The 14,138-nt window shown below is 45.1% G+C and overlaps 1 protein-coding gene across 1 annotated transcript; it reads right to left on the reverse strand.

Annotated features, from left to right (window-relative positions):
• Positions 1-1,609: 1,609 nt before the first annotated feature.
• Positions 1,610-13,997, reverse strand: ZMYND19 (zinc finger MYND-type containing 19). Its single transcript, XM_040605850.1, has 6 exons — positions 13,842-13,997; positions 13,565-13,624; positions 12,141-12,247; positions 6,984-7,124; positions 5,812-5,992; positions 1,610-4,787 (listed from the first exon to the last, which is right to left on the reverse strand). Exons 1-6 carry the CDS (start codon positions 13,890-13,892, stop codon positions 4,644-4,646), a joined length of 684 nt encoding a protein of 227 aa, XP_040461784.1. The 5' UTR covers positions 13,893-13,997; the 3' UTR covers positions 1,610-4,643.
• Between the last annotated feature and the right edge of the window lie 141 nt (positions 13,998-14,138).

Genomic DNA, 14,138 nt, shown 5'->3' on the forward strand with positions numbered 1-14,138 from the left:
CACAGCCGGGATGCAGCCACGTCTTCACAGGAGCCATTCTGGGCCACGGAGGGATGCTGGGCCCTCGCCCTGCACCTCTCCCCTTCCAGAGACAGAGGGTGACAAGCACAGGCTCTGGGTCCACGTGCTGCCAGTCCACGCCGAGGTGCTAGTCTCCACTCGCCCATCCTCTCCTTAAGCCTGGTTTGCTGCTGGTCCCTGAGCTGAAGCTGCTGCAGGACTGTGTTTCACAACCCAAAGGCCTTGTTGCTGAGAGAAAATAAGTCTGTGTAGGGCCCATCTTTTGATGTCTTCCCACAAGCAACATTACATTTATTGACAATGAATTTCATCTACCAATCTGTAAGATCCTTCTGCAATACTTCTTCACTCAGCCTTTATTACAATTACACTAATAACCTCATTAGTGAATGTTGTCACCTTCCTGATTCATTACTTTTTCCCAATTATTTTTTAATGCATCAGGCATCCAACTGTTGACTTCCTTCCACCAACCCCCCTTAACTCTTCCTTCCCTGTTGTTTGTTCACATGATGACATTCCCCTTTTTCCCATAGCAGTTTTGCTTTTTTCTTAAGTGCCTTGACTTGATCAAGTACATTTTGAAAGTTCATGCAGACTGTACCCAACCAAATTCCCTTTATCCCCTGCTTGTTGATGCCATTAAAACAATTTCAATCCCAGTTTTGAAGCACAACTTCCCTGTACGGAGACTGCATTGATTCCTCCCCAATATTTAGCCATTGATACTGCAACACAAATTTGCTAAGTGCAAGTTCACCTGGTTGTAGTTTGCCACATCTGCCCTGAAACTCACTTCAGAAGCTTCTGTCACATTTGCTGTGGGTACCAAGGGAGAGGTTACCATCCCAGCCGGCAGCTTGGCTTCTTCACCCCTGAACCATCTCAGAGCCCATACGTGGCTCCATCTGGTCCTGGCAACTTGTTATTGTTCATTTCATCTGAACTTTAGTCTTTCCTAAAAGCACGTCAGTTATAAACAGATTCTCCGCTGAGCTCTCCATATGGGTGTGAAGTATTCCCATGTGAACTCCCCCAGCTCTTTCACAGCAAACACAAATGCAAACAACTCACTTGTTTTCTGCTGGGACTTTATCTCCACGTCAGACTTTCCCTTTACTGTGCAACACACAACTGCCTGCAGCAGTCTCCATGCAGCCATCTCCCTGCTCCTGATTTTTCCAGTTATTTGTGCAAGTTTTACGACTTGTATGTCCTTTGTATTCCATTTTCCTCTGCATTATTTTAGGCTTTGGGTTTTTTCTGTTTGGTGAAAAAAAAAGCCACATTTCACCTGCCAAATCTTATTCTTTCCATCTTGTACACTTGGACACAAGTTCAGTTTATAAAGGATTTCTCCTTACTCTACAAGCATCCCACACACTGCTGTTTAATCACACCAACTTCCTTTTGTCCTCTCTCAGTTCTGTTTTGGTGGGTGGTAACCATTTTCTCCTGGCCCCAATGTGGTGTCTTAAACTGTCCCCATGCCACCTCACCTGCAAACTTTTAAGTCCTTCAGCTGCCCCTTTTCCCTTCACCAGTTTCATTTACAATTAAATCACCACCACAGAGGAAAACTTCCAAGTATAATCTTATGGGTGTATTAAAGGCTCAAATATCAAAAGGCAAGTGCTGAGCCCTGCAATACATTGTATTTTGGATTTTGTGTTCCTTAAGCCAGTCATGATTTTTATTGGGTTTAATTGTGACTTTTGAATGTCTGGGATTGGCAATACCACCCTACTTTGATATGAAGGACTACATGGGGGGAAAGTATCAACATTTCATGGTACATTTACAAGGAGTGTGCACCCCTGTGTTACAGCCAGCATCAGGAACACTGCAGGTTCCTGACATGAGCTGTATTTGCAACTTTGCAGCTGTGACAGAAGGAAGCATCTTGGATGGAGAGTCTCTCCATCAGGTTAAGTCCTTGAGAAGTCAGCTCATTTACAAGTACCACAGAGGGCTGCTCCAAGATAAATTACCATGTAACTAACTCTGTGCTTTTAAAATACTTGCCCATATGAGGATGTCCATGTCAGCTCAGTTTAAGAGGGGAAAGGATTTTCTTTACCAGAGCTTCATCCTCTGAAAAACCATATAGGCTGTACGAAGTGGAGCTGCCATCTCCAAGTCTAACTGGTTCTTCTGCCAGAATCATTGATCACACAGCTTCCCACATTAATCAAGAAACACTGTTCTGCAGGCAGTGGCATGCCTGCAGGACGTGAAAGTTCCTGGGAGCCATAAAGTTTTCTAAGAGTCAAAATCCCTGCAGCCACTTCCCTCCTCTGGCACAAGGACAGTCTGGAATCAGAGGTCACACACTGAAGTTAGAACCTGTGTTATTTCACCAAGCCCTTTCAGGATGTCTGGGCAAGCTGCTTTTCATTCGGTTGATGGTCTAACAGACCTCTAACCTAGCAGGCATCTTTCTTCCCGCTGCCTGCTTCAGCCTTCCTCCTAGCCCCTTCCCTCCCACATTCACTGGGATCGGGATTGCCCCCAGCACCCACCATCCTAGTTTTTCAGACTCTTTAGCTGGAGTCTCACCCTTCCTTCAATCTCTCTACCTGCTGCTCAAGAGGAATCGGCCTGTTGCCCCATCTGCAGTCTATCTTTGTCCTCATTTCTCATTGGAGCAACATTACAAACATTAGGACTGACCATTCTCCCTGCTCAGTGCTGCAGAAGGGTTCAAACGCTCCAAGACTGCACTTGTTTGCTAAACATGGTTACTGATAATACCATGGAGAACTCGCATGACAAACAGCAGCCTTTTAAAAAGGCAAGAAAAATAGTCAATACTTCTGCCCTTTTCAACGGATTACCTCAAATTAAAAAAAAAAAATCCTTGTGTCCCATTTTATATTCACAAAAAAAACGTACAGCATTGAAAGCAAATAACTGTTTCCTTAAAAAAAATAATAAATAAAATCACCCATTACAGGATAATTTGATTAAGCCCTGCTTGACTTCTTCATACTTAAGGGCATTTTAGGCTGCCTAAGCAGAAAAGTTAACAGTCTAACCATGACTTAAGAGTTGCAACTTGACAACATTTCTACCCAGTAAACTTCCAGCAGGAAGCTTCAGAAGTTCTTTGCTATTTCTCAAGATGCCTAAAGCCGAAGTATGAAAACTCACCCAAATACTAATAATTAAGAACTTCCTGTGCAGATATTAGAAACATAATATAATATTGGAAGTCCACAGCAGTTCAATTTTCTAACAAATTGAATACAAGCAAGACCAACATTGCAACATGAAGTGGCAAAGTGAATCCTGACTGAAAAATCAAAATTCCTAACGGCTTTTACAAAAAAATTTTTAAATACCTATTTCACTAAGCACTCCGAGAAAGGCTCTGCATCAAGCACTCACATTCTTCTACTGTGAAGCAAGACTAACACCTGGCACCAAATTATCCATTTAGTTCTTCAGGATAGACTCATTTGATATTCCTTGTATTTCCAAGGCAAAAAAAGAAAAAGCAAAAACTTTCAGATTATGCATGACAAAACGTCTGAAAAGAAAAACAGGCATGTACTCTGCAAGTCAAATCCTCCTCCCGTATTATTTTTACTCATTGCTACATAAAAAACCAAAGTGATTCTTGGATTGATGGCATCTCTTTAGAAAATGAATAAATAACTCAAATTACCAAATATTAGATCATTTCAACATATCTGCACATCACATAGTATTTGCTATGTTTACGGGGAAGCCATGAAGGCAACCACATCCACACACAGCTGACTACCTGAGCTTCCCTACAACTACTTTATATACAAAGGTTTTGTAGTAAGAAAGCCAATTCAGCTTTCTAAAAATACTGGTTGTTAAAGCACAATCTCCAGCAGCCCTTCTCTGAAGGCAGCGACACGCTATAGCTTGCCTGTATGCACAGATCCCAGATGGTCCCCTACATTCTGCTCGTTTCTGGTGCACTGGTTCCTACTGAGTAGGTATTTCCAACATCCAAGTGTGACTGTGCTCTGAAAGCAGCTGGAAGGGAACGGGAGAAAGCTAGAGGGTAGACAATGATTCATTCCAACTTTTACTTTGTTTGCCCCCCTGCCCCCCGCCCCCCCCCCCCCCTGTTTTTTTTTAAATATAACTTCCATGCAGAGTTCTCCAAAGTAACTGCTGATGTTGGAGCCTGCCTTCTGGCCTTGGCACTGCCACAGATACTTCTAGCCACATGGGAGGAAAAGCTTTTGCTACATGACTTTTTTTTTTTTTTTTAAACTTTCAGGCCAACAACATGTTCTCATCTGAACATTACAGTTAGTGAGTCCTATCAAGAATTTCTAACAAAAACTGTACATGAGTTTACAAATGTATTAACATATAAATAATGAGAAGCTTCCTGCCTGGAGCCTCCACAGTAGTCTTTTTGCTTGAGAATATAATACTGGAAGGGTAGACCCAATCCCTTTCCACAGCACCAGTCAGAGCTGGCTTAGTCCAGTCAGCCATTCTGCTCAAGCATCACAGGGTTTTTCTTCTTCAGTGCCTCTGGCTTCAATAAGCAGCCTGTCATTACTGTGCAAAAGCAAGAGTCCAATGCCTTTGAGAAGGAATCCTGCTGCTAAGAGGCCTGTGCCACCCGGTCATCGTTCTGGTCCGAGCTCTTGCTGGAAGGTCCGTTTCTTCTCCCGACAGTGTTTCTTGTGAGCAGGCCAGTCTTTCTGCTGGCATTGTGACCCACAGTACCTCGCCACCTGGCATCGGCCACAAATGTTGAATTCACGTAACTAGGAAGAAGACAAGACAGCATTAGTGAGCCTTTTTCAGTGCCAAGGAGCACCCCTACATCGTTTGCCAAGCAGGCTTATGACCAGGTCTTTTGCATCTACCACAAATACGAACATCCCACCATGAGCGTCAGAGCATCAGAAGGCTTTGACATGATCACATTTGTTTGCATTTGCAGTTGCTCTTGCAGAATGGGCTTAATAGACAAAGTATTTGAATGCTTCATATTTTCTCACAATGCTACTGTTCAACTTCTGTTTTCAACTACAAGCATCTTAAATGCAAAAATGATTAGGAGAGCTGTACAAGCCCAGCCATTGCCAAACTTAGTTATCCAGGAAGCTTTCATATGCAGACCCAAATAAATGGTAAAGCCCACTTTTTCAAATAGAGGGAGTTTAAGACCATTTTTGCAAACATTCCCTTCCCCAAGAAAAAAAGTGGAACAATTTTAGCCTACTCAGCATTTGTTATCACAAGAAAAGCCCTTCTTATTCATAGATAAGGACATCTGTCTGACATCTCATTCTCTGACTATGTGTTGCTTCATTTCATCTACCTACAGCAAAGAACTAGAACTAGCTTTCCTCCCAGTTCTCCCTTGAATAAAGGCCACTCGAATTCACCCTCTCTCATGAAAGGTTAAGCAGGTTATTTTTTGATTCCGCTACCACCCAAAATCTCTTACAATGCTTTCTCCTGTCTTACACCACTGCTTGCTCATTCCTGTTCTAGGTCCCTAGAGAAATGCTTCCACCTGTCTTTTTGTACACTCTGCAGAAATCACAGTCCTCCTCCCAGTAAATCACCGGGTCATTTACTGTTCCAGTTCAAAACTACTTCTAAGCAGAAAATTATCATAGCTTCTGAAGACTCATGCCAAAGAAAACCTGAGCTAAAAAGCATTATAGTTTTTAGCAAATGAATGGCACATGTAAAGCTTTACATTTTAAGGAACAAGCCCCTGGACACACATGGTAGCCTGAGTCACTACATGCTTCCTTGCAACTCTTTCGAACACACCTGTTTTTCGATCATTGTGCATGGTGGGTAGTGACATTCATAATAAGTGCATGAGTTCTCTTCCTCCTCCACAACATCCCCGTTAGCGTTGTAATATCGTGTTACATTCAGTACAGGAAACTGCTCTTCTATAGGATCTGTAGGAAGCTGTTGGATTGCCAGCCAATACAGACTTTGTTCCCTGTAAAAAAGCAAGTACAAATTTGGTCCATAAATTCATAAGCATACAGGGAAATAGAGTCCAAATTTATTATAAACTAGGAAGGGTTAACACTGTGTTTAACGTATTGAGCCTCAGACTACACATTCTCCTCATATACTGGATATTTTTAGGGTTATTTTAGCCTAAATGGAAAAGTAAAGTTAACAAGTATCTACCAAGAAACATTTTCATCAGACAAAATTGTTTCTGTGTAAATGGCTTGAGGTCTGTGTCTTAAACTCCCAGAATCGTTGGCAGCATCATTGCCATTCACTACATCTTTTCAAAATCAGCTTAATGAGCTCTGAACATTCCTATCTTACGGGTGTTGCAAGTGCTTCAAAAGAAGAGTTTAGTGTGATGTTAAGTCTATGAAAACCCATATATACCAAACTATGGAGACCAATAGATTAACCAAAATCATACTGACATTGAGACTTCAATGTGCTTTGAGTAACATTGATGCAACATGGCATGTTGGAAGCTCCCACAACCTACTAGTGAACAGCAATGGAAATTGATCCCAGGAACTCTTTCTGGTTTCAACCCAAATATGCGATTCCAAGTGTAACCATTTTGCAGCTGCTGGCTTCTACACGTTGTCTTAGAATTTTGGTGCCTGAGGATGAGAGCCACAAACCAGTAAAACCTGCAGGCTTAATTCAGCGTGCCCAGATGGCATCACTCAAGTGGAAGGGGAGGCAGGCTTCCTGTTTCACCGTGGTGACATCTGGCACAGCGAGGTCTCTACATAATAACACCACGGGGTTAGATGGTCCCTTCACAAGTAGCATGAACCATAAGCATTAATTATGTTCCCCAGGTGAGGAAGCTAAGGTGTACAGTGACATGTAAGTAGCCCAAGGTCAAACAGAAAAGGCTCTGCCACAATGAAAATAACTAAAAGACGACAACAATTTAAGAGATTTTCAGTATTTTGATGGCAACCCTCCGCCAGACATCAACATACCTTTGTTTGCTAGAGATTTCTTCAGCTTTGGGTTTCCACCCCCAAGGAACTAGGCGCAGATTGTCTAGGCGGTTGTCCACTGTCACTGAATTCAGATGTACCACCTGAAATCCAGGAGCAATCCCTCCCCGGTGTCTCTCCCTGAAGGAGACAAAAACAACTTGAAGGTCAGTGATAAACACTACTCCACAGCTAAAAAGCAGAGAATCGCACTAATTCCAGAAGATACGCCGCATTCTAGCCTGCTGTCTGGTGGCACCAAAACAGTCACAGTAAAACTTTGCAGCCAACAGACTACAGCAGCTACTTCAGATATATGAACTGCTAGAAGAAAGAGACTTGTTCCAGGAGGTTATTTCCATTATAAATGAGCCTAATCAAAAGACAATCATGGTATAGTATAATTATAAGCATATTGCAAAGAAAGTCCCAGAGATTCCAGTTACTGCAAGAGCATCTATATAATTATTGTGTCCCACAGAGTAACTTGAAAGGTGCCAATAGTCTTTTATTATTTAATAGGAAATTCTATCAGACTCATTTATGCAAGTTCAGCACTGGTGTGAAGTCACAGAGTTTGTTATTTATGAAGAAATGTTTCTTAACAAGCAACAGGACAGAAGTTTCATGAAGTATGCAAATTTTTTTTGACCCTTAATTGTGTGTAATACGTGGAAAGTCTGCAGTGACTGCACGATTGACCAAGAGACAGCCAAAACCAGCTCAAAACCAAAGCAGGACTATTAGGAAGGAGGATAGCTGCACATTAAATCCTAATGCAATTCTTCCCTACTGCCCTCTAAGAGTTTTCATTTTCCATTCCACCTTCTTTTCACCTCTCCTTTCTCTATTTCATGAAGTATCAAGTTCACTGTCAAGCACCCTTATGCCTGGACAAGTTCCCGTATCGCTTCTTGCAGGAATCCCCATCCCACCTGAAATGTAAGGCTTGGACAGAAATCGTGTCTCGGTATGTTTGCTAAGCCACGACCGATTTCACAGCACACAGAGAACATACTGGCAGCAATCAAGGCCAACGTAAAACTGACTGCTCTGTCTGAGGGTTACCCAGCATTTCCTCCTAGGAGACCATTCCAACAGCTACTTAAAGCTTTACCCAAGTCTAGTTTGGATGCTGTGTCCTGTTCAGCATTTACTAAATATTTCGGTTCAAATGGCTCACCCAATTTTGATGAGTTATCATTTGCCCAAGTTAAAAAATTCCCACTTTTTTCCCCACCCCCCTTTACAAAGCTCTAGCATTATCCAGCAGAACAGGGATATTAATTTCAATGTGACTGACAATGAAAAATGTTGCCTTTTTTTTTGGTCAATATCCATCCAGATATGGTTAAATTAAATACCTCCAGGGAAAGAAAAACACTTGCAATTCACGTATGCCCCCAAAGTTACTAGAATTTAATGAGTAAAATTCCCTTGGAGAGGCTACACACAGCACCCACACACAGCCTGTGCTCCAGCTCATAGGCAAAGCCATTCTTCCTGTAACCACAGCCCTGCACCAGAACAGAGCATGGAGCCTCCTGCTAAGGAGTCCTTTGGATCTCCACAGAACAGGGAGATGCTCTCCCCTTTGAAGGAGAAAGGAATAAAATCCTCCTTTGTGGAGGGGGGACAACCCCAACAAGCAAGCAACACACAAAAGCAAATAAACTATGGAAAGGAGTCCGCTGAAATGCCCTAAAGGAGGAAAAGCTGCTTTTGGGTTGCTGAAGAGATGAAGATGAGTATCAGTTGGATATGGAGACAGGGAAGGAGTCGAGGTTCTTAGACTGAGACTAGGACAAAGTGACGAGAGATGGGAGAGGTATGAATGAGGGATCTAGGAGGAGGAGACTGAAGTTCAGAGCAAGAGCAAACTGCGCAGGAGGGGAAAGGGAGGAGGGGAGTCTAAGACTGAGTTAAGAGTTTTTTAATGAATTAGATAATCAGAGTTTAAGAAAGGCTGGAGCTGGAGACAGAATTACGAGAGGTTGTTCCCAACACCAAGAAGTCACAGCAGAGTGGCACATACCTACCACTGCTCTGCACCCTCAACCCCCATAAGCAAATACTGACAAAATCCACTACCACAGTGAGCCCGTCTTCTTAACTTTGTACAAAACCACATTCATCTACATTGCTGTCAGGCTTTCTATTACTTCATGTGACAAAGGCCAAAGTAAATGTGGGAAATTAGGCCTTGTGACAACCAGTGAAAGTGTTAACACAATACCACTTGACTGAGATGCCACAATTAGTACTGGCACGTTCAGGAGAGTCCTTTTTCCTCTATACATTATGAAGCAACCTATGAATGCACAAGCATGTGCTGCTCCACTCCCTAGACCTACACTTCAGAAGCGCACAGCACAGACCATCTCCAAAAGTTAATCAGAAATGTGAAGGACAGGCTCATGGAAGAACCTGCCTTGTCCCTTGCAGAAGGGGACAGAGGACAGCCTCAGTAACGCAGCCGACTCTCCTGCAGAGCCATAGCTTCTACCTCCCCCAGCACACCCAAGCTCCTACAAAGCACCAGGCAAAACACTTAAACCAAAACTCGTCAAGAGAATTAACTGGATACTGTTCTTTTTGTATTTCAGCAGCTAACTTAAGAACCGAGGCACGCACTAGAAGTGCCAAGTACAGACAACAGCAATTCAAGTCAACAGGAACTGTAACTCAGTAAGTTATAGGCAGTATGATGGTAAGCACTCTAAAGGAAAAAAAAAATAAAAAAAGAAATCAGGTCTTGGATGGCTTTCTGAACATGCAGTTAGTGATACTTATGACTAATCTCTTGCTGCTGCTGTTCCCCAGGGAACATCACTACACCCAGCCAAAATACAGCAAGCTGGGATTTCTATACAGGGAACAGGGCGAGAAGATGACAGACTTACTCTGCAGGTCCCTAGCCAGAGACATTCAAATCCTGCTTTGGAGGAGCAACTGTCCACCCTGAAAACACAGCAAGCACAGGAGAGGCTGCAGGAAGTTCTTCCCAAAAAAATATCTGCAGCATGTGTGGATATTTTGCAGATCCGTTTCCCATTTAGTACTGCAGCTCACTCTTTGTGCAGGTCAGCAGGGCTCCGAGGGAAGAGCAGGAGAAGGCCCCCTTCACTGCTGCAGCTTCGGTAGCTAACGCTTCCCGTTCTGAGGGCCTTACTATGTCAGCAAACTTACCAGCTTAATTAAAGTATTAAATTAAAAAAAAATATTTTACAAACCTGCTATACTTGCAAATAGCATCTAACACATGCCTCCTCACTTTATCTTAAACCAGAAGCATACAATCAGGTTAGTTTTTTCAGAGTGAGCTGATTTTTTGAGGGGTGTGTGGGGCAGAACGGTTAAATTACACTCCTATACCTGCAGTAATTCAATTTCCTTGCTTTTAATTTACCCAAGAAGTAAGACCGGCACTGGAAAGAGTAACGACTGGTACTGCCCCTCTCTTTCAAAGGCTCCAAACCCTTCAGCATTACTCCTCCTTGCAAAGGGAAGGACCTGCCATTAAAATATGTTTCTGTTTTGTTTTCAAAGCAGTCCCCAGTGCAGGTAAGTAAAACTGATTTGTTTAGGAGGGGCAGTAGCTACACAGCAACTGAAGCCAAAAGGCTTTCTGAAGACATTAGGAGACTCAGTCATGAAGGTACACTAACCTGCACTGTATCAGCTTGTAATCAAAGATCACAGCAAAACGTACACCCTCAAAGGGATCAAACTGAATTTAGAGGCAGCAGAGATATTTTGCAGTTGAAGCATTTGACTTTGCAACTTCAGAACTGCAGCTCTGCCTGCCTGGTTGTTTACACCCCGCCTTTCTGACTCTTAAAAATCCCTATTATGGACACGATCTCAGATTTTCTAACACCAGTGTATGGTGGAGTGACACAATTTGAATTACTTAACACATTAAAATTATTTCCTAATTTAAGTTAAAATAACCAGAAGAGGCAATGACAACGGGCTTTTGTCATTTGTAATAGGCAAATAGCTGGACTGTCATCATCAAGCAGCCTTCAACAGTCAGCTGGAATAATTCTAAGGTGTCCTTTAGTGCTACTTACAGGCAACAATTATTACTGTATGAGGTTCAGAGTCAGCAGGTAGCCAACAGTGGTTTACGCCACATGGTGTAGCCAACTTCATAACAAATTTCACTGAAGTTATATATGCAACAAGATTAAACATTAACAGATACAGGTTAAAATCCATATTTAATGAGCAGATTGTAAATAATAGTAATAGTCTCTGACATTCTTCCTGTCTCCCTCCTCTGGTACAGAGACTAGTTTGGGGAATATAAAGTAACCTCCAACGATAAAGCAAGCACAGCTGTATCAGGCACTAATTATATTTACACTTCTAAGTATAGTTTATGGAACTGAATAGAAAACTTGCTTAATTTCTCAAAAAAGCTTTCAAAAGAAGTTGCAGTTCTCTTTAGCACACCCGGTCTTTTTTATAAACCCATGAACATATCAAAAAAAGAGCAACGTGTTGGCTCGCTGGATGAACTAGTCCCTCACAGAAGTGTAAGCTGGCCTCTGAAACTTAACAGGCAGCTACAAAGGGTATCAAGCACCAATTCTTAGAATATAGAAAATAAAATGTAGCAGTTGACATGAAGCATCACCACAGCATCACTCCAGGCAGCTCTCCAGACGGTCTAACAAAGAAACCCAAAGTTTTAAGTTATCAGAAGTTCTATCTCTCTCCAGCACTCTGCCAATTCTCACCAATGCCAATAAGACACACCTGATTATCCATGGGACCGAAAAAAACCAAACTCTGTTAGTCTTCACCTACTAAATGGAGCCAGTACCCTGCTCCCCCATCCCCAATTGAAGTTTTAGTAGCATTTCTCAGATTTAAGCAGTGTCTACTTGAATAATACTCACCTATCACTGTTTTCCTTGTGTATAATGTTTTTACAGAGACTCAGCTGTTTGAGGGCTCAGTGCAAAACCAAACCACGGTAAGATCTATGGGCATCCCCTGTACTGGGTCTCCAACTGAGCACAGCTGCAAGCCTCCTGAAAAGACTTAAACTACTACAGGCAGAGAAATAAACAGTGTACAAGTTGGCGGCAGCAAATGCCACCTTAGCGAACCCTTAAAGTATTCAGTTCTTCTTACGATACCTACCAAAGCAGCTCATGCAGGAGACGGCCGGAACCCCTTCCACGATTTTTGTCGAACGCGTAAGCAAATATTTTAGCACCATTTCCATCAGCATCTACCTCCATTCGAGCCTAGAGAAAAGGGAAAGGCTGTGAGAACATCCAACACCTAGTGGCAGAGCACACGTTCCATGGGGATACGGGAAGGACCCAGCATTTAACACTTGTCTCCTAGAGGTCACTTGACCTTAATGGAATTTGAGTCGTTTCAAACCTCCAAGGGGAGCCAACCAGCCCTGCTATTGTAGTTTATGAAGATGGGAAAGGGAAGAAAGGAGGCTGTGCACAGCAGGAGCGCCGCTTGGACAAAGAACAGCGACAATCCAGTTGTGAGCCTGTAGGGCCAGGATCCATTCTCCGCTCTGGCACAGATTTTCTGTACAGCCATCAGCAAACCACCAAGGCTTTGTTTTCAGCGTTGCTTTACACCAATCTAATTAGGGGTGGCTAGTGAAAGGAGCGGGCCTGCCCTTTTTTCTCCACTGCGTAACTTTGCATTGATGCTCATGCTCACAAACTGTACTAAGGACCAGACAAATTTAGGACACTTACGGCGTGCTGCCACTCTCAGTGATAGCACATGCTTGCAGTGAGCTTCCAGGGAGGAGGAAGGGGGAAACGTGGTGGTTTCTGGTAGCAGCACTGCCACCGCATTTAGGACTCCTAGGAGCAGCTCTGGAGTAGCCACTGCATTACAGGCACTTGGCAAAAGATGGTCCCTCCTCCAAAAAAGCCTTAGTTTGAGAAGATTTTGTAATCGAGAACTCTTTCCATTTCAAACCCTTGGTAGGATCCACTTACCCTCTTTCACTGAATGCCGAGAAAAAACATTTTCTCTGGTCCCATGGTAAGTTACTGTACAAGTTTTTCTCATTCAAGACTTTGCAGAGTGAAAATTCTTAAACTTTGCCAAACCCAATATGCCAGAAGCCTGATTACCGCTTCTCAAAAAGCATACCAATAGAGCGCTGAAAACAAAAAGCTATGTAACAAATAATTTTGGTTTAAACGAAAAGAACAGAACTTTTCCTGCTAGAAAGCATTCACGTCGCTATTTCAGTCATTTCAAACTCCCCCCCCCCGCCCCAGCAGGCCAAGTCGCGGGGCAGCACGCTTCCGCACGCCACACAGAAAGGCAAAAATCCCCGCAAAACGCACAAACCCACCAACCTTCAGTAACGGCCTGCGATCGCCCCCGGCCCCGGGGCGGGGGGGGGCGCCCCAGGGCCGGGGGGGGGGGGGGGGGGGTGGGGGGCGCAGCGCGAGGGAAAAGGGGCAAAGGGAGGGGGGGCTGAGGGGGTGCCCCGGGGGGTGCAGCGCGAGTGAGACTGGGCAAAGCGAGGGGGCGGCCCGGCGGGCGCCCAGCGGCGGGGGGCGGCGGCCGCTCACCTCGAAGGAGTAGCTCTCCACCAGCGGGATGTCCTGCTCGTCGATCAGCGTGTACTTGGTCTGCAACACACCGCGCCCGCCGTCAGCGAGCGTGCCCGCCCGGCCCGGCCTCCCCCGCCCCCGCCCGCCGCCCCGCACCGGCCCAGCCCCCGGCCCACCGACCCCCGGCCCCCCGCCCCGCTCCGGCCCCCTCCGGCCGAGCCCGGCCCGCACAGCCCGGCCGCGCCCCCCCCCACGCCCCGCCGCGGCCCGGCGCCCTCAGGCCGCGGCCGCTCACCTTGCCGGCCACCCGGCCGAGCCGCACGATGCCCAGCTTGAAGTCGGTCATGGCGGGGCCGGGCCGGGCCGGGGTCGCCGCCGCTGCCCGCGCTCGCCCCTCACAGCCCCGCGGGCGGGAGCCGCCGCTGCCACGCGCCGCCGCGCCTCGCGCACACCCGGGAGGGGGGCGGGGGGGCAGGGGGAGGAGGAAGAGGGGGCGGGGCTCCGCAGCACCCGCCCACCCCGCCGCTCTCCCGCCCAATAGCGTCGCGTCGCTCTTTGCGACGCCGCGGGATCGTCCAATCGGCGGGCGGCG

Source organism: Falco naumanni, chromosome 9 (genome assembly GCF_017639655.2).
Source record: "Falco naumanni isolate bFalNau1 chromosome 9, bFalNau1.pat, whole genome shotgun sequence".
Classification (NCBI taxonomy): Eukaryota; Metazoa; Chordata; class Aves; order Falconiformes; family Falconidae; genus Falco; species Falco naumanni.